Source organism: Rousettus aegyptiacus, unplaced genomic scaffold (assembly GCF_014176215.1).
Source record: "Rousettus aegyptiacus isolate mRouAeg1 unplaced genomic scaffold, mRouAeg1.p scaffold_m13_p_10, whole genome shotgun sequence".
In the NCBI taxonomy this organism is placed as follows: Eukaryota; Metazoa; Chordata; class Mammalia; order Chiroptera; family Pteropodidae; genus Rousettus; species Rousettus aegyptiacus.
In genome coordinates, this window is record NW_023416285.1 from 64,602,108 (window position 1) to 64,626,111 (window position 24,004).

At 36.6% G+C, this 24,004-nt stretch overlaps 1 protein-coding gene across 2 annotated transcripts in view; it reads left to right on the forward strand.

The window, feature by feature from the left end:
* The first annotated feature begins 12,037 nt into the window (after nucleotides 1-12,037).
* CHIC2 (cysteine rich hydrophobic domain 2) overlaps nucleotides 12,038-24,004 on the forward strand; it is a 38,709-nt gene continuing 26,742 nt past the window's right edge. The window contains exon 1 of one of the 2 annotated variants that reach the window (XM_016124284.2): nucleotides 12,038-12,440. In XM_016124284.2, the coding sequence (XP_015979770.1) occupies nucleotides 12,322-12,440 (119 nt within the window). In that variant the 5' untranslated portion in view covers nucleotides 12,038-12,321. The remainder of the gene's footprint in view (nucleotides 12,441-24,004) is intronic. The other variant, XM_016124285.2, reaches the window with a different exon arrangement.

A 24,004-nucleotide genomic window follows, 5' to 3' on the forward strand; every position in this document is an offset into this window, starting at 1 on the left:
GTGCTTGAATTAAGAAGTGGGTATAAGTAAATATTTAGTTGCTTCTACAATATACGTAGTGTTTGGTTTCAGCCTTGGTATTCTGGAGAAATTAAATTATCTCTAGCTCTAAAGAGGAACATGTGATCTGGGCTAAACCAATCAGTTACCCCTTCCACAATGATTGGTTTGGCAAGTTCAATAAGAGAAAATAGCAGAACTTTTGAGAAAATTACAAGAATGCTGATCCTCTCTCATGCTCTGGAGAGTTTGATATGTAAATGCGAGGGTTGGACCTGCTGCAGTCGTTTTGCAGAGAAGAGGGAATCTAATACACAAATATAAACAGAGTCCAGAAATGAAGCTGGAAGCCTGATTAAATTGCTCCTTGTCTGCCCTACCTCTAGACTTCAACCATAGGTGAAACCTAAATGTCTTTATTTATTGAGGCAGTTTGAATCCAATATAGGCAAATAGAATTTAAACTATATTAATCAGTTATTTTTGTATTTTTAAAATTATGATCTAGAAACAAAAGTAGGATTAAAAAAGATTGTAGGACTATTTGCTAATGGTCTGAGCCTAATCTAACTTAATAAAATTTGAGTGAACTACTCTATTCAACAGGACCATCAAAATGTTGTTTTGATCATCTTAGGAATAGAACAAAAGGTAATATCTGACCATTTGGCAATGGAATTTATAAAAATGACACGATATGTATGTACCAATAGGGTCCTGAACTACCTAAAGTTTGTAAACTCATTTCAATAGCCTGAAAAAATCTTTATTCATGGGCACTAATTATAGGATAAACATGCGAGAAACATTGTATTCATGGGTTGATTGGCATCACTCGTAGATAATCTGAGATTATTATCTAAAGAGGTTTAAATGTGGGATTTATTTGCCAAGTTATATCCTTCTTAAAGCATCTCAAATCAGGCAGGACAGGATGGAAACACATGCTGATGTCACAGGGTGTAGATGGGTCCAAACTGACCCCGATTTAGTCAGTAGTCATGCTCTAACCATGAATGATCAGCTGCTCTGTGATGCTAACAAGAATGGTCACCTGCTCACAAGACATGCCCTTAAACAACAAGTCTTCATGGTTGGCAGTGGGGTGGCAGAAGGGCTGCTATGTGAATGAAGTTACAGGGACCTAACAAACCATGGGCAGAGTGGGATCTCTGGTCCAAGGTAGGACCACTTCTAAGGTGAGCAGCAGCCACAGCAGCTCTGCAAGGACATTTGGAGGAAGCATCTCCCATGAACAAATCTCTTACAGGCTAGTCACTATGCTAATCCATGGCAAAACAATCTGTCCATTCCTTAGGTGATATATGCATAGCCACCTCAATGAACCTCCTGTAGATAATGTGAGCTGTTTGTTTGAATTTTAGAAAACAATAAGGTCAAGTTGACTGTTCAGCCACTGAATTCTTAAGTTTCAAAGAATTGTGTGGGTCTGAATGCATGACTACTCATAAACCCTTCCCACTGCCCCACAGTGTGGCTTTGCTTAAAATGTTAAGGAGAGAGAAAGACTGGAAGAGAGAAATGGTAGTAGCATCTTCTTGTACTTCTAAAGGATTTTGTAGGTGCTCAGAATGTGATCCAACATGATGAGTTATTTCTGTGAAAAAGGTAGTTAGAAAGGAATATTGTCTCCATTCTCTAGATAAGAGAATTGAAGGAAGATAATTGGAGTAGGTTGATTACAATGCAGCATGCAAATGCATATCTACTACTCTTTATTCTAGTATTCTAATCCACCCTGATGGAAATAACAACATTATCATCAATAATAACAACTAACACTTACTGAGTACTTATCATTCTTTACATATATTATCTCATTTAATCCTCCCAAAAGCTCTACCCAATGAGTACTATAATTAGCTCTACTGCACAGATGAGGATAACAAGTATTAAGCCAACCCAGTTTCCCATTTCTTAAATATCATCCTGAGATTAGGTGTTGGAGGAAGTAAATGAGCTCTTTTTATAAAGACTCAGCAATTTCTCATCATACTGTGCAAAAACAGCCTCATTTTCTCATTAAGTTTATATTTTTTTCCCTTTTTATTTGTCTTCTCTTCCTTGTACTAGAAACTTACTCACAGAAATAAAAAGAGTCTTAGATCTTCATTGTATCTCCTTCTAGGAGCCATTTGAACTTGAGTAAGACATTTTATTTCAGTTTCCTCTGAAGTTTATAGAATGGGAATAATAGCCCTCCGTTTATTTCATTGAAGTGTTCGTGAGGGTGAGATGAGATATTATAAATGAAAATATTTTGTAAAATGTTAAGCACTATGTAAACACTGATAATAAATATTATTTCTACTTATAGATGGTCTTCTTTGCCTCATTTCCCCCTTATTTTTCTGAATAAAGACATTGCATTCTTTTACATATTATCATATCTAAATGTCTTCCAAATGGTGCAATTAACTACAACAAAAAAGATAATAGCAAGATTTCTGAAGAAGTTCACTTAAAACTGTTTCATTCCTCCAGGCCTAAATTATTCTTCCGGTATACTTAATTTTCTGACCCTCCAGATTATATCACAGTGTATTACATCTTCAAAGGACACATTGGTATCTTTAAATATATCAAATACAGAGTTATTAGGTGATCTCCAAAGCTTGAAATTATTCATGCATCTCCCGAAGTGCTTAATGTCACTAGGAGAAACATAATACCCTGGATATTGAAGTCCTAAAGTTAACTTACTTGAGAGAATTTGTTCTTTAAAATTTTTAGTTCTCTATAAAAGTAACTCAGGTTTTAAGAAGAGGTTGCAACTTATGAGGTGATGAAAGTAGAAAAGAAATTTCAAAAGTATGACTATAAAAAGCAGATATTAAGAAAGAAAATATTAAAAAAATAAATATGAGTAAAAACACACCATAGCAAGGCCAGTGTATTGGTGTTGGTATAAGATTGATCAGTAAGAGAGAGAGCAGAGGGAAAGTTCTCTTCCAAGTTCCCATTGAAGCCAGGTACTGCCTAAACTTAATTGTGTGAAAGTCCAGCATGATTATAATTATTAAATCGAGCTCATTTTTATACCATGTTCGAAGAAGTATAGGAAAATCTTAGCATTGGTGAATAAGAAGGGCATTGACTCCCAGTGAGAATTCCAAAAGAATAAAGTATAGATTTTCACCACATCCATTCAGGAACAAAAATTGGTTGTGCCCTTCAAATATTGGTGAAGCCCAATATTTTATAAGCGATGTATTAAATGTCTATATAAGTATAGCACTATTATAGTGCTATAGAGACATAAAACAACTAAAAAAGATATTAAAGAAACTTTTACATATTCATACACACACATACTCCACACGGAAAACTAAAAATTAATAGTTTGATCAATATATCTTTCTTTGTCTTTCTACTGTTTCTTATGATACTTGGGGTCAGGAAGGAAGTGCTAGTCTCTTTTTCTTCTGACCTATCTATAATAGTCATCTATTGCTATATAACCAATTATCTTAAAACTTAGTGGATTAAAACAACAATAAACATACTATTCATCACAGTTTCTGTGGATTAGAATTTGGTGAGTGGCTTAGCTGGATGGTCTGGCACAAGGTTTCTCAGAACATTCCAGTTAAGGTGTTAGTTGGGGCTGGAGTCATTTGAAGGCTTGACTGGGAATAGAGAACCTGCTTTTTGGATGGCTTGCTCACATAAATAGCAAGAGACCTCAGTTCCTTTCTTTGAGCATCCTCATAACATGACAGCTGAATTCCGCCAGGGTGAGTGATGTAAGAGAATAATGTGGATGCTATGTAACCTAGCCTCAGAAGTCACATACTGTCACTTTCACAAATCCTATTGGTCATACAGATCAGCTGTATTCAGTGCAAAAGGGAATTATAAAGGGCATGAATAGCAGATGATGGGGCTCATTAGGGGGTCATCTTGGAGGCTGGCTATCACACTAGCCAAATCATACTATCTCTGAATCTGAGTCCCAAAGAATAAAAAGGCTATTGACCAAACAAAGCCGATAGGAGTCAGATACAGCCTCTGCAAAGTCAGAAACTTGAAACTACCTTCTTGGATGACAAATGATGGATATAAATGGCTTTGTTTAATGAAGGAAAAAAGATTTCAGGTGAAGTACCTTCACTTATTTGAAGGACTGCTACATAGAAGAAATAGTAAACTTGTTTTGTGTCTCCTCAAAGTTTGGAATAAGAATTAACAGACGAAGATGTATTAAATGACTCTTGAATTCCAGGCAACATTTAAGGGCTTGGAATTAAAAAAAAAAAAATAGCCAAGATACAGTCTTAGAGCTTAAAGAATATAGTCTTTAGGATTTATGGAAGAACATAATATTTTTGTGTATTCTCAATATACCATGGATATTTAATGTAATTATTGGAGATGTTCGGTAGATAAAGAAGCACCACATGATTTAGACAGAAGCATTGTTTTGGAAGCCAGTGTGGGCTAGATGACTTCTGGGCTCCATTCTGGTTTTATGAGCCTATGATTTTAGTAGTCTCCAGACATTTGCGAATTTAAAAGATGGCAGTGGGGAAAACCCAGTGCAACTTATATGCCATATTTACAGCATTGGTTTAAATTGGTTGAGCTGCCATAGATAATATTCTAGGGTAATCTAAGAGAATCAACATGGATTTTACAAATTTATTATAAAAATGCTTGGAGATAAACATTGAACTAAATATATATATACAGTGTAAAATGATCATGGAAAAAATGAAAACAGGATGTTTTCATACATGTAGCCATCTATTTAATATTTATAAAGCACAAACTACATGCCAGGGACTGCTGTAGGTACTAAGATAGAGGAAGTAATCTGAATCTTTCTCAGCTGGTGTTTAAGTTTGTAGATCACAGTGGTAGGATCATGGGTGAGGAAATATGCTGTTCAGGCGCAAATCCTTGTTCTACTGTTTGCTATTTGTGTGGCTTCAGGCCAAGTTACCTACTTTCTTTTTGCCTCTGTCTGCGTATGTGTAAAATAGGGATGAAAATAGTACCTATGTTATAGGGATATTTGTGAAGCTAAATAGGTTGATATGTGCAAAGTGCTTAGAATGGAGCCCAAATGTTTATATACATTAACACAAACATTTGTTTCTTTTCCCAAGTAAAGTAGATTCTACTCTCAGGAAGTTCCCAGTCTAGTTTGGATCACCTTCTTTCTCATTTCCTCAGTCACCACAGTTGCTGAGATGACTGTAGAAGCAGAATATGATCTCTGTTGCCCCTCAAAAGCCTTGTATTGCACACAATCTTTCCTTAATCCTATGGCACTGGGGCAGCAGTGCTAGTCCATTACTTATCTGGTGAACATGGTGAAGTCTAAGGTTGGGACACATCGTGTAAATTTTAGGTTAAAAAAGGTTTTTAAAATGATCAATGGTAGTCAAGGGGTTAATTTATTTTTTGAAACTATACCCAGGAGTAAAGACCAAATAAGATATTTTATTTGTTTTCCCAGAGGACTAAGAAGTTTGAATTTCTTAAGACAATTTAAAATGTTCCTGATGCAATTTAAAATTCGTCCTCACATCTAAGAAGATGGTTCTCATGGCTGGCACTGAATATTTCTGCTACTGAGGCCACGTTTTCTAAAACTACATCTACCCCATACAGATAAATTAGGTTCAAGAACATAAAAAACCATACTTTATTATTATTAATATTATTGTCCCTGTCACTCTTCTTAGAGAATAGAATAGTGTAACACATTCTGTGTGATTGATTATCAAGTTCTGTGTGATTCCATCCCATTTACCTTTTTCAGAAATCATATGCTAGATATGATCCTTCTCTCAACTAATTTTTTAGGTTGGCCATTCCTATATTACGAGTTTGGTGTAAATTTAGACATGAAAGTCTAGCAGGTACAGACCCGAGGCTTTAATTTTTCACCAAAGACTTTAATTTCCCCAACTTAGAATTCCAGGAGAAAATACGGCCATATTGCTTCCTTGGGCCCATGGGCAGAGTTTTTCCTGATTTCTGTCTTGCAGCCCTTCCTGGTTGGACGCTGTGATCCTGCCTTGAACCTACCCATGAACAACTTTCCTATCACAGCATGAGTGTTAAAACTCCTGCCTTTAGCTATTGGGACCTACTTCTGATGCAATAGTCTTCCTAGCTCCAGGGTGTAGTCTATGAGTCTATCATTCAAACTTTACTTCTGGCACTAAAAAGTTTCTCCTCTCTTTTGAATTTAGTACTTACTATATTACTATTTTTTTAAAATAGAGTTTATTATTTTTAGAGAAGTTTTAACTTTAATAAAAATTGAGAAGATCATACAGAGAATTCCCTATACTCCCACACACAATTTTCTCTATTAATCTCTTAGAGTATTTGCTAAAATTAATGAGCCACTGTTGATGATTTATTATTAACTAGTCCATAGTTTATTCAGATTTCCTTAGATTTTAAAAAAAAATTTTTTTAACTAATTTCTTTTTTCTGTTCCAGAATCCCATCCAGGATACCACATTACACTTAATTGTCATGTCTTCTTAGGCTTTTCTTGGCTGTGACAATTTCTCAGACTTTCCTTATTTTCAATGACATTGACAGTTTTCAGAAATACTATTCAGGTATTTTGTAGGATGTCTCATCATTGGAATTTGTGTAATGTTTTTCTCATGATTAGAGCGGGTTATGGATTTTGGGTAGGAAGATCAGAAATGTTAAGTGCCATTTCATCCTAGCATAACAAAGGTATACACTATCAACATGATTTATGGTTGTTGCTGTTCAGCTTGATTACCTGGCTGCAGTAGTGTTTGTCAGGTGTTGTTGGGTGGTAAAGTTAGTTGTCCTACCTTTTCCATGTTGTATTCTTTGGAAGGAATTCTCTATAGTTCACACATAAGTGGGGAGTTATGTTCCCCTTTATTTCTGTATTTTTAAATGGTTATATTTGATCTAGGATTTCTATGAGTTTCCAGAGTCAAGAAGTTCTGGGTTGGCTCTGTCTGCCAAATTGCTGATTGTAGAAATGGAGTCCCTCCCCAGGATTTGTTATTCTTCTACATAGAGTGGGCACTGGTTGATTGCTACCTTATAGCATCTCTGCAGCATTTCACATGGACGATTACTATCTCCTTCTTGTAGTAACAATACACTCTCTTAGTTTGCCTCTCATCACTGGTTACTCCCTCTCAGTTTCTTTTGTCATTCTCTCATTCTTCCCTCATCTCTAGTCACTGAAATTCCTTCATCCTAGATCCTTCTATCTTCTCACTCTTAGCTTTTGAGCCATCTTGGTCACTTCTATGGCTACCTTTACCATCTGTGAGCTGATGAATCTCAAATGTATTTATTTTCTGCCAAGCCTTCTCTTTTGAATCTGTCCCCTTTACCCCTTTCTCCTTGTCTTATCTATCCATCGACCCACCACATATCTCTCCATCTATCTATCTAATATCTCTATCCATCTGTGTTCTACTTGGCATCTTCACTGGGTGTCTCACGTTCCACAAACTGAATATGTTACCCTTTCCTGGGAGATCTTTAGTGTGGCTGAACTCAGGAGACTCAAACATGATCATCAGGATGAAGTCATGTTTGCTTTATCCCTTGTCCCTGCCTTCCTCAGTGTTGGCATCATTCTCAGTCAGTTTCTACCACTACAAGAGCAATATGGTGCCTTGTAGATTCACAGAAACATAGATTCCACACCCCCCAATAGTTCCATTAAAAGTCCTGTTATTGAATCTCTTTGGCTCTGTCTCAATCATGTATCCATTTAAACTAGTTGCTGTGCCCCAGGATATTCCATTCTCTCTGATTTCCAGTCCTTGGTCATATACCCACTCTTGGCATTGGGGATGTCATCAGCTTAACCTAATCACATGTGCTGAGAGTGGGGGAAATATGATTTATCACAAATCCTCGAAGGCGGGTGGGATGTGTGCCTCTCAGAAGCAGTGGATAGGTTGGACTATTGGTCTCCTATTTGGGGGGTTTTAAATGCACATCTGATAATGTTACTGTTGAGATTCACATCCTCAGTGTATCTTTTTTATTTTTAGGATGAACTTCAAACTCCTTACCAAGCCTTTAAGTTTCCACCAACCTCTTTGACTGCATCAAAGTTTGGCTCTGCCTTCCTCACTGCAGTCCAACCACATTGGCTTTGGTTTGTATCTGATTTGGGCCATGCTTTTTTCTCCCTCTGGATCTTTAAACATTGTTGTTTATGTTCCCCCAAAATTCGTATGTTGAAATCTTAACCCTCAGTGTGATGGTATTAGAAAGTGGGTGCTTTGGTAGATGATTAGGTCATGAGGGCAGAGAAATAAATTTCTGTTGTTTATCAGCCACACAGTCTATGGTATTCTGGTATAGCAGCCCGAACGAACTAAAATAAACATGCTGTTCCCAGCGCCTAGAATTCTCTCATCTCTTATATTTCTCCACCCTCCTACTTTTGCTTAGCTCATCAACTTGAATGTAATTTCTTTAGAAAAAGATTCCTGATTTCTCAGAGTGAGTTAGATCAGTTAACTGCTCTCATGGTCCCCTGTACTTCTCCACAGGACTGATCACAATTCTAATAGTTAATTATGTCTATAATTATCTGCTAGCCCTCCCTAATGGATTTTATGGTTCATGAAGGCAGGGATTGTGTTTTATTTACTAAAGCACAAAATATGGAACATGGGAAAATTCAATGCACTTTTTTTTTTTTTTATGAATGAATGAGTGAAAAAATGAGGGTTTACATGCTGTCTTAGTCAGCTCAGGCTGCCATAACAAAATACCGTAGACTGGGTGGCTTAAACAATGGAAATTTATTTCTCACAGCTCTGGAGATTGCAAGTCCAAGATCAAAGTGCTGCCTAATTTGGTTCCTGGTAAGAGTTAGCTCCCTGGCTTGCAGGTGACAGTCTTCTTCCTGTGCCCTCACACCAAAGGGAGGAAGGTGGGGAGAGCAAACTCTCTGGTCTCTTTTTATAAGGCAACTAAACCCATCCTGAGGACCACACCTTCATGATCTCATCTGAACCTGATTACCTCCCAAAAGCCCTATATCTGAATATTATCACATTAGGGTGTAGGGTTTCCATGTATGAATTTGGGGAAATCTTGATTCAGCACACGCATAGCACACACATTACCTCATTTGACCCTTGATAACCCTATGACATAGGTTTCAATTCAGGATGAAGAAAAAGAAGCTTAGAAAGTTGAATCTGCTCTAGGCCTCTCAGGTAGTGACAGAACTTGGATGTTTTCAAACCTAGGAATATTTGCCTTAAAAACAACTGAAGAGTTGCTGCCTCAGGAGACCCCAAACATTATCCTGTTTGGTTTGGAGTCATTTGGTCTGAATGTATATATGTAAGAGTGTGAAGCAGGAATGTAGAGGGAAACTGAAATGGACAGCAGTCCATTCTGCAGAGAGTAGTTGAGAACCTGAACACTGAGGAGAAAGATACTGAGAGCGGGGGTTCATCCCTAGGAAACTAGGGGAAGGAGTTTGACAGGAAACTGGAGTCTGGAGGGTTGGGGTGGAGTTTGGAATTCTGATGTCAACATCTTCCCTCACCCTCTGGGCCATGTTCCCAGGTCCCACACCCTTTGCTGGCTCTGACAGTCTTTTTTAGAACAGAAGAAAAGAGCAAAAGAGGAAGAGCAAAAATAAAGCAGCCCCCACCTTACATTGAGAATTACAAAGTGGGAGTTACAAAGATCTCTCTGTTGAATATATCTTAGAGTAGAACATTTCCCCCATACAAAACCAGTGTTAAGATAAGGCTAAGATTCTTGCAGTCCTCGAAGCCTAATTAACTCATGATGTCCTGGAAATAGCACTAGTAACAATACAACTCAATTCAGTTAACATTTACTGAGTGTCTTCTCTGAAGCACGAATTGTGAAAGATGCTGGAGATTTAAGGAGCTATGAGTGACTTCCTCTGCCCCTGAGAAATTGTTAGTTATGTGATAATTTAGATACTTTGGAGCACCAGTCCCTTATCTTGGCCACTGTTACTACAGAAAGGTGTGCGGGCTTGCCTGGAACAGACTGGCCTTCTGTCCTCTTGTTCCCTTTTCTCACCCTGCCATTTGCAGCTGCTCCTTCAACTGAGTGTAGTCACTGGTCTCCTGGTTCCTGCCAAGAGAAAATTCAGGAGTTTGGCTTACTTGGTACACTGGAGTTTAAAGCTTTGAGTTTGAGTATTCAATAGCCATTTGGCCATGGTAAAGTCACATAGGATCTCTAAAACTAAGGAATAAATTACATCCTTCTTGATTACCTCACAAGGTTCTTGGGGAATATTAAATGATCTGTATATGCTTAATCATCACATAATGCAAAAACAAAAACAAAAACAAAAACAAAAACAAAACAAAAAAAACCTGTGCTGATCTTCATAGAATTGATTAGCTGGATGAGGCCTTAGAGATCCCCTATTACCACCCTATATTTACTGTGTGCCAGGCTCTCCTAAGCATTTTGCATGTATTAATCCATTTAATCTGCAGAATAGCCCAGTGGGGTAGGCACTACTATATCCTCATTTTACACATAGACCTGAGAATAAAGGCGGTCAGTCTCCAGATCTCATTGTTAGCTACCAAACCAAGCTGCCCTCTGTGGGCTTCATTAGTAGCCTCTGTATACTTTTCTGGGAGCACTGGACAGAATTACAAGTGCTTGCCTTTGTGATAAATAAGCTATTGGAAGGCAGGGACTGTATCTCATTTACACATACAAATATGTGCATGCACATGCACGTGTGTGCGCACGCACACACACACTTGCACAGTGCCTGCCACATAATTGGAGCTCAGTAAACATTTGTTAAATGAATAAATGAATAGATGTCCTCTGGGGACATCTGTAAGTCTGTAAGTCTAATACATTTACTATGTTCTTCTATTATCTTTTCTTAGCTAACTATGCTCATTTTCTTCAACCATTTCTGGTAGGTGATTGTTTGGAATTTCTCAATGTCCTCATTGCCCTCCTTTGTACTTTCTCGACTTCCACAATGACCCATCTAAAGTGATTTACTAGGGTGTGAGAATAGTCTAACCAGTGCTGGGTCCAGCATGACTAACCTTTTCTACCCGCACAATATATGCTCAATATTTAGGACTCTTGGGAGCCCACTCTTGCCCCTGAAATATTTGTATGCCTGGGCAGCTTCTTGACTATGAAACCAATACCCAAGGTGACCCTTAGACCTTTACCAGTGGTCTAGGCAGGTAAGAGTAATCTATTAAACTCTTCCTTCCCTCCTCTCCCTTTCCCTACCCTTCCCTTCTCTTCCCTTTTCTTGTGAGAGGAAGAAAGAGATTTCCTAAGGTCTTAATGGAAGAGGTTATGGTTGATGAGGGAGTTGGTGGAGGAAAGTGCATCTTCCAATTTGAAAACCAGAGAATTTGTCAGCTTTGATTCATGGCATGACTACCGTGAGTTTTCTTGTGAGGAAAAGAAAGGCATCAGCATAGCTGGCCTCATATATTGGACTATATTTAAAAGGATGATGGGACAACATGCTTGAATTTGGATATATTTTGAAAAAATCTGTATTATAGTGGACAAAACTATTTGGAGAGTGTCTGTGAGGTTCCTGAAATTGGGGAAGTACAGCCTCTGGTTCTGATCACAGACTAAAATACTGAGAAAAAGCGAGATTCGATTATTAGGTAAATTGGCAATCAAACGAACAATAAATTCTCTATTCTAACCTGACTTTTCATTTTCAGTTGTTTGGGTTAGAGAATACTTTAACTATGTGCCCCACTGAACATTTCGAGCTCTGTTCGCAGAGTGGAGGTTAGCGCACCTAGACCCCAGAGCCACCCCCTGGCTGGTCCGCGGCTCACCAGCTGGAGGGCGGGGCCGCGCTTCGGGCGCGGCGGGTGGAAGTGGAGGAAGGAAGGCAGCCTGGGAGCGCGCAAGGCCTCACGTATGCGCGCCCACGCGCCCACGCACCCGCCCGCACTCCCGGGAAGTCTCGCGATGCTCTAGCCGGCTGCTCCCGCTGCGGGTGGCTCTGGCTGTTGCTGTGGTTGCCTGAGTTGCGGCGGCGGCGGAGGTGCTGGTGAAGGTGTCGGCCCTTGGGCGGATGTTGACGTTGTGTTGTTGTTATTGCTGACGGTAATGGCGGAGACGGTCCGGACCCCATCTCCTCTGTAGCCGGAGCCAAGACAGCCAAGAACCAACTCCGCGGCCTCTAGCCCGCGGCAGCGACTCCCCTCAGCCTCCGCCGCCTCGCCACACCGTACTGCGCGCGGCCCAAGCCCCTGGAGTCAGGCCCCTTTGGGCAGGGGGCCTCGGAGGCTCAGGATGGCGGATTTCGACGAGATCTATGAGGAGGAGGAGGACGAGGAGCGGGCCCTGGAGGAGCAGCTGCTCAAGTACTCGCCGGACCCGGTGGTGGTCCGCGGCTCCGGTCACGTCACCGTGTAAGGCCCGGAGGAGGGCGAGGGCGAGGACGGGAGGTTCAGGGCTGGGTGGGCACCCGTTACTCCTCGAGAGCCCTCTTTCCTCGCTGTCCGTGTTGTGTTGGGGGCCTTCGGGAAAAGTAGACGAACAGGAAGTGAGAACTTGCTTTATTTTCATTTGTTTAGGTCTTGAAAACGGGGACAGACTCTTTGCTCTCCTTCCCCACACACCCCTTTTAGCAAGCCCTGCAGGCCTGGGGCGATATGAGGGATCCCAGAGCGAAGGTTTTTCTTCAGTGTCTGCCTTTCAAGCTTCGGGTGGAAGTACACGTATTTATGAGGTCCCTCCCCCTTGTTTTATCATCCAGTTACGCTTTGGTTCTTTCTCCTCGTCTGGGCTTTTGAGCCTAGTGACATATGGCTTAGAAGTCAGACCTGGGCCTTGTGAGACTCCAATGACAATCGGAAATGGGTAGTTCACTGCAGTTGTGTATGTGTTTCACACATACTCACAGGTCTTAGTTTCTTGCAGAGTCAGTTTCTGCAGAACAAATGCAAATTCCTGTAATTGTATACGATAAAAATATAGATGAACATACATTTTTAATCTTCATGATGGACACACTGCTCAGGTCACTGAGGGTTCTCTAAGCCCCTCCTTTGGGCATGAACTGTGGGGTGGCTTCTTCATTTGATAAGTGATCCTGTAAGTCCATTTAGCAACATTTAAAAGTACGATATTCAAACAATAAGGAAGAAGAGCCTTCTGAAAGGTCATGACTAATAGAGGAATGTGAAGACTTGAACCAAATAATGAGCTGTCCGGAAGCAGGAAGTTTTGTAAAGTTTCTCTGAGAAGTGCAAAATTTCGTACAACTTGAACCATTTATACACTTTTTCATTTTAGAGCTCCTGTTTAAATCATAAATCAAACTTTAATTCTTGTCAGATAACTCCACACTTCACCTTTTTAGTAAAATAAAAGGGCCAGCAAGTCTGTGACTAACAGTTTTTATTATATTTTGGTATAGGGTGAGTGGGATGTGCAATGAATAACTTACTGAAACAGCAAGACTTTTCATGTGAGATTGTCAACAGGATCCTTACATTACTCAATACTTGATGTGATGTGACGAGACATATTGTTATTTGGGTATGCTTATATAATGCTTGGATTTCTTTAGCATCTATTAGTTTATATTCAGATGACTTAACAGGGTAAAAACACTGCATAATAGCTGTCACAGCGCCATGAAAAGACAATGGAATTTATCACCACCATACCAGTTATCAGCAGAATTAAGAATTATAAATATCATAGATATTAAATCTTTTAACGTATCACATAACTATTTTAGTCTCATAGCCTGCCCTTTAATTTTCAGTTTGACTTAGGAACTTTTCACATTGTTTTAAACCTAAGGGGTATATGGGTGCTTAAAGAAGGGATTTTCAAACTTTTTCATGTTATCTGCCCAAATTTCCCCTACAATATTCATGTCAAAGAGAAGCAGGCAAAATTTTATTTGAAAAGGTGCAGCTATAGTTGTAATGTTTCTGCTGTTTAAGGAAAAGAAAAGGTAAGTACTTTGTTGGGTTAAATTGAAAATATAATAGGCAAATAGTGCTCAGAACTAAATAGGTGATCAGTGAATTTGAGTGTAGTTGGCTACTTAGACAGGTTTGCAGGGTGGGAGAGAATTATTAGTGGTTCTCAGTTTTAGCTCCCCATTAGAATTACCTGGGGAGCTTTAAAAAAAATACCCCTGCCTTGGGCTCAGGCCAGTCCAATTGAAGGCCAAGTAGCTGAGTGAGGGTCTCAGGTGTAGATGATATTTTTAAAAAGTCCCAGTGGTGATTCTTTCTTGTAGCTAGGATTACAAACTACTATTCCAGAGTAATATAAAGAGGAACTAACTATATGCCACCAGTAAACAGTATTCCTTTCCACATTGAGAGTTAATATTTCTATGATTTCCCTCAAACACTTCCCTCTCTTCCTGTTAACCTTGACATTAGGTTCTAGGTTGAAATGTAGTCTGCCATTTCTTGGGTAAATTATTAATCTGTGCCTCTTTAGTTAAGATAGGGATAGTTATAGTCCCTAATTTAAGTTTAATGAGGATTAAATGAGACCGTACATGCAAAGAATTCATCACACTGTGTGTTACTCCGCTCAGTAAATATTAGCCTTTGTTAATTATCCTCCACACATACACTATTCCACTTTGAGAGACATAGGTGTAAAGCACAGTACTAAGAAATAGGAACTGCCATTTTCAAACCTGGCAGTGATTCACTTTAGTCTTTTTTTTTTTTTTCTTTTCTATTTTTAAACTTTATGTAGGTTAAATTACTATGTGAAGTATTTCAGTGAGAATTATAAGACTGCATTGAAAACCTACGCTTGTTTTGTGGTGACATAAATAAGTATAGTAATAGTAATACAAACCTTTTTTTTTATTTTTGATACGACTGTCACACATGATTCACAGGCATACCATGCTAATAGGTAGTCCAGTTAGCACCTATAAAGGTTTTTGAAATTAGTGCTTACCAGTTACTGTAACTGTTGAGCATGGTCAGTTTTTCTTGCCTTTAAATATAAATCAGAAGAGCTGTTAAAACAGTTATAGTAAGACTGGTTAAGCTAATCACTACCTCTGCACCCCCACTTTTTTTCTTTTTTTAGCTAAGGAGCTGTTCAGAGCAGTCTTCCCTTACCAATTTGAAAGTAAGTGATGGTGTAAACTGAATCATCTGTAATCCAGATCAGTCTGAATTTATGGATATAGATTTATCCATTTGTATTTTTCAGATTTCACTTTTGAGTAGACCTTTATAATATTTCTCCTTTTTCCCTCTACTTTAATATATCATATTATAGTATTCTTACTTTAGAAGTCACTATATTCTCACATGATATAATTTGGCATATAATTTTAGTGATGTGAAAAAGTACGTTACTTTCCATTTTCTACTACATAGTCAGGACTTGATTAGTTTGGGGGCATAATCAGATTTTTGGAACATAAGGATGTAAAAGTTATAGTTTGCCTAAGCAAAGTCTATTTTATTGGGGTTTTTAATACAAAAATTTTAATACTGACTCCAAATCAGACTTATACTTTGTACTTCCATAATTCTTTCCTGATATTCTTTTGGATGAGTATATAATAATTTTTTTCATTGTTAGATTTGCATGTAGTGACATGGAACAAGATGGCAGGTGCAATAGGGAGAGAAATCTGGTGCAGAAGCATATTTTGAGAAAAAGTGGTATTTGAAGGAAGAGAGGGAGAGGATATGTTCCTATTACTACAAAATATTTATGTACATCTAATTTAAAAGGCTCTAGAGCTCACACTTCAGTTAAAAGATTTCCTGTTTGTGCATGGTGGTGGGAAGGGGGTGTTTCACATTTTATTATGTAATGAAGCTGAGGAAAAAGATAATTAACTTATTAGGTAGTATTGGCCAGATTGGTTAATATTTTAAGATTATGGAATTTTTAACTCTCAAATTTGTACAAAATATAATGATTTGTTGAAGTCTGATTTTTCACAGTGATGATAGCGCTAAAGGATGTATTCATCTCAAATTAGAATTTAAAACTAGTTTTAGGCCAGTATTTCCTAGCTAATTGATAATTATAACTGACAATATTTACTCCTGTCTCACTTCATGCCCTCCTATATCAGAATCAAACTTGGGACTTTCCTAGGGCACGTATAATCTTTGGCTTATAACTTAAGCCTTGTCATAGAGCCAAGTTATTTTGCTGAGGTTTGTTTCTAATATTATTCTTTTTCTAATTCATTAAATTATGTCTTCATGTACTCTCTTCTAAAGTATAATCTTGACACAAATAATTCCTCATTCTTCACCAGTTTTTATCACTGGCTGTGGGACATCACCCTCTTTGCTTGTCTTCGTCTCAGATATGCTGTGGAAAATTGAAAGGTTTAGAAATGTGACTTGAAAAAAATATTTGGCAACTACTTTATAGTACAATAGGATCTTTGCATAGGAGACATCACAAGAACACCTTAGTTTTTACTGACCTTTCTAATGGTAGATTCAATAACAAATTGTCTGTTTTAAAGTGTATCGGTATTTCAAGACTGCTATTAGGTGTAGTTTGCAGCAAAGAGACCTGAACATGATTTGCTCAATTAACAGAGTCACTTCAGTTAAACAGTTTTTAACGTCATGCCTTTCACCCAGCATAAAATATGACATTCCATTTTAAAAGCTCAACCTTTTTGTTTTGAAATTCTTGTAGACCTCATTGATATTTCTCCACGAGGCTGTGGAGTTCTTTAGGATTGTGCTTATTGGTCTTCATTTCTTCACTACATAATACGCTGCCTGGAATATTATAGATCCTGAAATGTCCTCTACGATTTAGAGTCTAAATAGATGAAGTTATTGCATACATCATTGGATGTCAGAATTGCCAAAGGAATAACTGTTTCTTCTCTTTCTGTACCTCCTAATAATGAAGGCAAATAATATTTTACAGTAGAACTCTTATAAAATAACATTCAAAAGATAAATGGCTCCTCTTTATTTTTAAACAAAATTTGATAACTGTGAGGAAATTGTCAAATTAAGGTAGACAGTTTTTTCCCCCAGAGATTTTTGTTATTCCTTGTAATTTGAAAGGAAATTAGTTTGATTTATAGTATAGCATTGAATATATCTTTGACAATACAAAGAATAAAATACTAACCCTTTTAATTGGGCCAACTACCAAAACTTCTCAATAGGAAAACTCTCTTGATAAAATGAGAAATATGGTAATAAACTGAAGTTTTAGAATTTTACCATATTTAGATTTGAAATTTGCATGGTGTTTCGGTCCAGACAGTTCAGTGTTGGATTTCTGCCTACCAACAGATGTGAAATTGACTAGTACTTAAAATTTTATATGCCCGACTAAATGGAATACAGGGGCTAAATGGTGAAAAGTAAATTATATGAAATTGTTTATAATGGTAAATAACCAAATACGATTATTCAAAATAATATTTAAATAATAGTCTAAATAATATTTTTTATTTTTTATTATTTTAAAAGTTTATTGGGGTAACATTGGTTAATAAAATATATAATTTTCAGGTGTACATTGTAATTTGACATCTGTTTACCACCCAAAGAAGAATAATATTTTTAATATGAGATCTGCTCTTAAATTCCAGCTTGAGTTTATATTCCTAACAGGTTAAAGGCCGGGATATTAAACCTACTATATACTCGGAGGGGAATCTTTTAAGTTTATTTAGTATCTATGTTTGGTTTAGCATTCTAATCTCTAAAACTAAGATTTTATTCTCAGTAAAATTAAGCTTAAAGTCTAACATGTAGCCACAGATTCTCTTAGTATATCCTTACTCTAGTATCTTCTGTGTAAGATTTTTTTGTGCGTGAGTTTTCATAATTTCTTTTCAGAATTTATTTGTAAAATCAGATCTTACACCAGTGTTTTCATGTTCATGCCATCTAGCCTCATCCCAATGTAAGATTTCTTAAACTTGCCTAATTATGAGAATCACTAGGGCATTTAAAAATATATACATTTTAGGTTCTTACCCCAGACATCCCCAACCAGAATATTTAGAGGAAGAGCCTAGGAACTTTTATTGATAAGAGCTTAAGTGATTCTCATATCAGACACATTTGGAAAGCAGCGTATGGTACTGTAAAAAGAGCGTGGTCTTTGATGTCAAGCAGAATTGGTTTCAATTCTTACATACTTCCTAACTAACCATTAGCTTTTCTGAACTTTAGTTTTCTCATTTGCAAAAGGGATAATATCTACCTAAGAGATTAGGTGTGAACGTCATAAGTAATTTATCTAATGATCTGGACACAGAAAGTATTCAGCAGATTATTATCACATATTTTGATGTTTATCCATACACATTTTTTGGTTAATCTTTACTGTTTTCTTGGAAATCAGTCTAAAAGATGATATACGTTTTTCTACTTTAAAACAAGATCCTGAACATACATCAGAATTATCTGATTAAATAGAGGAAACATTTAATCAGAAACAGATATTACCAAGTAGTTACACAGTGATATTCTTGAAAGCTGTTAAGGTATTTTAGGGTTTGAAGGTCTTCTCTAAAAGTCACTTTTGAATTTCACATGTGTGGGTTTTTGCTTTCTGTTTATCTTCTTTTCTTTCTAATGGATCAACTTTAGGAAATGAGGCAACTAACCTTATTTGAACTGTTTATAAAGTAATAGAAGTTGGTTCTGACTGTTGAATTTAGATGCTTAAATTTTAACCGTTGGATTTTAAGATATTTGTTTTCTCAGAATACTTTTTGCTTAATCCTTTATTTTTAGCTGTCTTATTGAGGTTACCTGATAAGTAATTTAATAAGTAAGTATTGAATCTTATGATAGGTATTATGCGAGGCTATGACTATATAGTAATGAATGAAACTCACAGTTCCTCTGCTCTCATGGAGCTTATAGCTAATAGACAAATTATGTCTGAGAAAATGTCTTTGAAGGAGACCAATAGAGAGCTGTGATTGAAAATAATGTCATTAGGAAGAACCTCTCTGAGGAGGGTAACATTTAGAAAGGATGAGAGTCCTGTAAAGAGCACCCCGGATCTGGAGAACAGCACAATAAGTGTGCCTTGCCTGAGAAACAAAGGCTACTTCTGTATTGTGGCTAGAATATAATGAACAAAGGGGATAGTGCCTTGAAAGGAGGTTGGTGAGCTTAGTAGGGCCCAGAAAAGCTTATAGAGGAATAGACTGAAACTGGGAAAAGTAGTTAGGAAGCTGTTGGAACAGTCTAGATGAGAGATTATAGTGGTGTGATCTAGGGTGATGGTCTTTAGATAAAGAAGATATTACAGTTCTGGCTATAAGCCATCAAGTTTCACAACTTTCCTATGATATGGAAAAATAGTAGTGGCCACTTTTGCCACCTCATTACTCAGTTGTGTTTTTTTTGTTGTCGTTGTCATTTTAGTGTTGTTTTGTTTTGGCTTTGTGGAAGGTGAGGTCAAAGAAGTATGGCTGCCCTTACTGTTGACTGGAGACTGTCTTGATGACATACCTGCGTTTCCTGTTTTGCCACCGGGTGACTGGTATGCCAAGAGAACTACATGTGCTGGAAGTGAAGAAGGGCTTTCCCATGAGATAGATTTTGAAGTGAAGACCTTTGTAAAGTGGTATCGTTTAGCCAAAAGATGTGTGGGGTTTCACAATGATCTGTTCATTAAATTTGAGGAAAAGATTATGTTTTTTTACATCTTTACATTTTAAACTGAATTAGGCACACAAGAGCTAAAATTTTCTCACAAAATCCTGGAAAAATGATTTTTTTCTTAAGCTTTTTTCCATCCTACTATCTACTAAATTAAGTTTACTTATGGGTAGAGTTGGTTGGACTTTGGGGTAACCTACCTTTGTTATTATTAGTTGGTTAGTGAATGTGTGTATTTAACACATGTGCTTCCTGCAAGAGCTTCTTGTTGTCTTTAATCATGCATTATAGTTACAGTGGAATCCTTAGTTGTTAGTTCAGCGAAGGAGTTCCTATGTACCTAGCCTTTTTTTCCCCTACCTTCCTAAACTATTCAATTATAAATATTACTTGAAATTAATATTTTTGGTAATCTGTATCATACACTAGTTTACCATGTATTCTTAAATGAACATAACTTATCATCATTATATTGCTCATAATAAATATAAGGTTGAAGGACATTCTAAAATATGTATAAATTAGATACACAAAGTTTTTTTGCTTTTAGTATGGTACAGATAATAGAAAGTACTTGAATTAGATCATTTGAATCTCTGTCATCAGAAGTTAATGCCATGAAGTTTAATCAGTACATTTATATAACTTCACTGTTTAACAACATATGTCATTATCTCTGAAGACTTAAAAATATAATTTTAAAAACTGAAAATTAGTAAAATTCTAATGCTAGAATATGTATAGTGATGAGGTTTATGGTAGTGTGGATGGTAATACATGATTTAAATAATTAAGCCTTTGATTTCACTGGTTTGTGAATGAGATTGTACTTTCATAGAGCCAGATAAACCCAAAGGTTCAGATTTTGTCACATAGTTAAAATTTTTAGACTTATTCTGAGACCGATATATATATATATATATATATATATATATATATATGTCTCCCAACTCCAGGGGTTCTGTATCTCCTGGGTCAACAGTATGCTTGCAGTTCTAGCTCTTTCTCCTTGAACCACACTGATATTCAGATGTATATTAAGGCAGCCAGATTCATTTCAAATGTGATTTTTATGCATTAAAAAATTTAAATTCTGTAATTATAACTTTATCGCCTAAAATAGCTAAAAAGCTGATTTCATTGAGCTCAGAGTTCAGTATAGGAAATGTGCTGTTGCCATCTGTATTAACCCATGTGTTCAATGTGAATCTGAAATTGCTAGTTCATATGTTTATAGGTCTTATATCTATAGGAAGATTAAATTTTATGAGTCTATAGATGTGTACCGGTCGAGTGTCTCGGAATCCAAAATATCCACAACTGAATTTATAATCTTCCCCCTAAACCAGCTTCAACTGCAGCCTTCCCCTTCTCAGTCGATGGCAGATCTGAACCAGGATTATAATTCAAGCATTCTTTCTATTGTGTTGCTCTTACGTCTTCACCACAGTAACACCTTTGTGCTTTTCAACCTTTGTCTCACTTGCCTAGCCTAATGCTTGCCCGTGTTAGCTACAAACTCTAATATTGCCTGGCTTTTCTGAATCTAGCACCTCTGTCTGTACCATTTCCTCTGTACCACCCCCTGACCTTGAAGAGGTTGGCAAAAAGTTGGAAAATTTTTTCACAGTTAACATTAGCCAATTTGATCATTGGCTGTTCAATTTGCCAAGCTGTTTGAAGATGATATTCATGAAGTCATTGAGATCTAGACATTCTCTAATTGATTAAATTGTTCATAGAGGATATTAAAGGATGATAATGCCTACTTTATTAGATCACCATAATAAAAACACAGCAGACATTTATGTTGTTTTATAATAATAAAAGCAGTTAAAATATACAGGATTTTTGCCATGCACTATTTGTGCTTTATGTATATGAACTCAGTGAGTTAGGCCAATTGTTATCCTTGGTGTGTAAGTGACCCATCTAGTAAATGGCAGTGTTGAGATTACATCTCAGGCAGTCTGGCTTCAGAATCCGTTTGCCTAATTGATTCTTTTACTGAACCAAAGCAACAAACTTATTGTTCATCAACACAGACATTTGTAACAAAACCCTACATATTTTGGGATTTTAGTTACAAAGGTGAGAAGCTTAAAAACATTTTTTTCTAGTTCCATCTGAAAATGTTAACATTTCATATGTATTTTAATTCTATAATTTCTATTTGATGGAAAGAATTTTTTCTTTTCAGTTCTGAAATAATTTCTCTATTTAGAAGTTTCTCATTCAAGGACATAAATGGTTTCTATGCTTATAAAGAAAGTTATTGGAAGCATTGTCCTGTAGTAGAAATTGTCCTGGGCTTGAGTTCAAGAAAGTTAGGCTCTAGCTTTGTACCTACATTGTAATTAGCTATGAGACACAAGTTACTTACCTCTAATGCATCCGTTTCTGCATCTGTAAAATGAAATGTTTGGACTAAGGACCATTTCTAGCTCAGATTCTGAGATTTTACTGCTGTGAAATTAGAATTTTTCCTTTTGAATTTCTAAATTTTTTAAAGTACACTTAATATATACTTAAACATTTTTTTAATATCCTTGTAAATACTTTAAAATATACTCTAAAACTAGTAGAATTATCTTGAAACCTAGACATATAATTGCACATATATTTCCTTAGTGTGATTTAAGTCAAAACAAAACCCCTTTATCCAGTTTTTCTTCAGGTTTACTCCTTTTCCTAATTATAATGAAAAATGTAAAGATGATTAAAAATCAGGAAATAGTACTATCAAGTGAAACAGAAAATAAACTATATATAATCATCAAGAAGCAAAGGTTATTTAATATTTTGGTGCAATTATTTCTAATCCTTATTAATTTTTTTCTAGAAATCTTTAGTGTAATATAGTAATATAAGTCGTTGCAGAAATTTTGGAAAACAAAATATACAAAATGAAATGTCACCCATAATCTTATTGCCTAGGGTTAACCACTATTAATATTTTGATGGATTAACTTTTTCTGTTTTTCTCCATATGTGGGTTCTTAAAATGTATGATATATTAGGCTCTATTAGATTTCATGGAACAGAACCACTTAGGCGTCCTTGAGCAGTGGGAGTTCATTGTAAGAATGCATGGAGATTAAGGAAGACAGGAAACTTTGCCATTGTATGGCCTGTGTTCAAGAAGACTGGAATAATATAGTGCATTTCTGGTGATGAAATTATTCTGTCATTTTTCTCAGCAGCATGTGTCCTTTGCTTCCTGATCTAGTGGTCTGTCATAGTGACTTGCCTACTTTTAGTTCCACCTTCTGCTGGAACTGGCAATCACTTTTTCCCTTTAGCTTATAGTTTCTGCTTACTCTTGGCTTCAGTTTATCCTTGACTTCTACTTATTTTACTGTATCTTGGCTCCAGCTTAAGCTTCATGCTACCAGCTATTGTCTCTTATTTTCAGATACCTCAAGAAAGAGGATCGTATTGAGTTAGTTAATGTACAAGTTGAGTAGGGCTGTTGGGCCCTGCTCTACCATATGTTGCTAAACCAGCCTGGGGATTAGCTGTTCTTAAAGCAGATGCCTATCTTTGGTCTAATTTGCCAGAGCAAAGGGAGCTGCTAGTCAAGTACTCAGAGTAACTACTATTCTGTAATACACACGGTTTTGAGCTGTGTAGTATCCTTTCAAATTGATGTATTGTGAGTAATGTAACTGTAGGATATTTCTGTTTGAAAACTTTCACTGTTAAAAATAGCACTACAACTCAGAAGCAAGGGAAATAATCACATAAGGACACAAGGTGAAACAGATTCTTGCAATTTTGTATCTAATATCTAAAAGGCAAAATTTACCATGAGTTCAAAATACATTTTAACTTAAAATAGCAATGCATTAGTGAATTCTAAGAGGTATTACATTAATATGAGGTAATACAAGGAACATAGAAGAATTAAAAATGGAAGTAAAAAGGACAGAATTATATGCACTTGAACTATAGAAAAAGTTGAAATGCGTGCAGGAAAACTACCGATTAGTGAACCCAAAACTTCCTATGTACTTAGAATAAAATACCTAGGTAATACCAAAGAAAAGATTCAAATAGAAAAAAATATACGATGTACATTATAAAATACTTCTATTATCAACTACTTGCTACACACGTACTGAAAAATAGATCCTATTTTAAGGAACAATAAATGTCTTTAATACTCCCTTATGAAAATAACACTGCAGAATATTTGATTAGTCATTAATATATCTGTGCCACTGTTATATATTTCTAAGAAGTAGACTTACTGGGTTTAAGGGTATTAATTTTTTTTAAGACTTTATATACTATCAAATTGTGCTCTTGAAGACTATTATTTTGGAAGCTTTTTTCTTTACAGT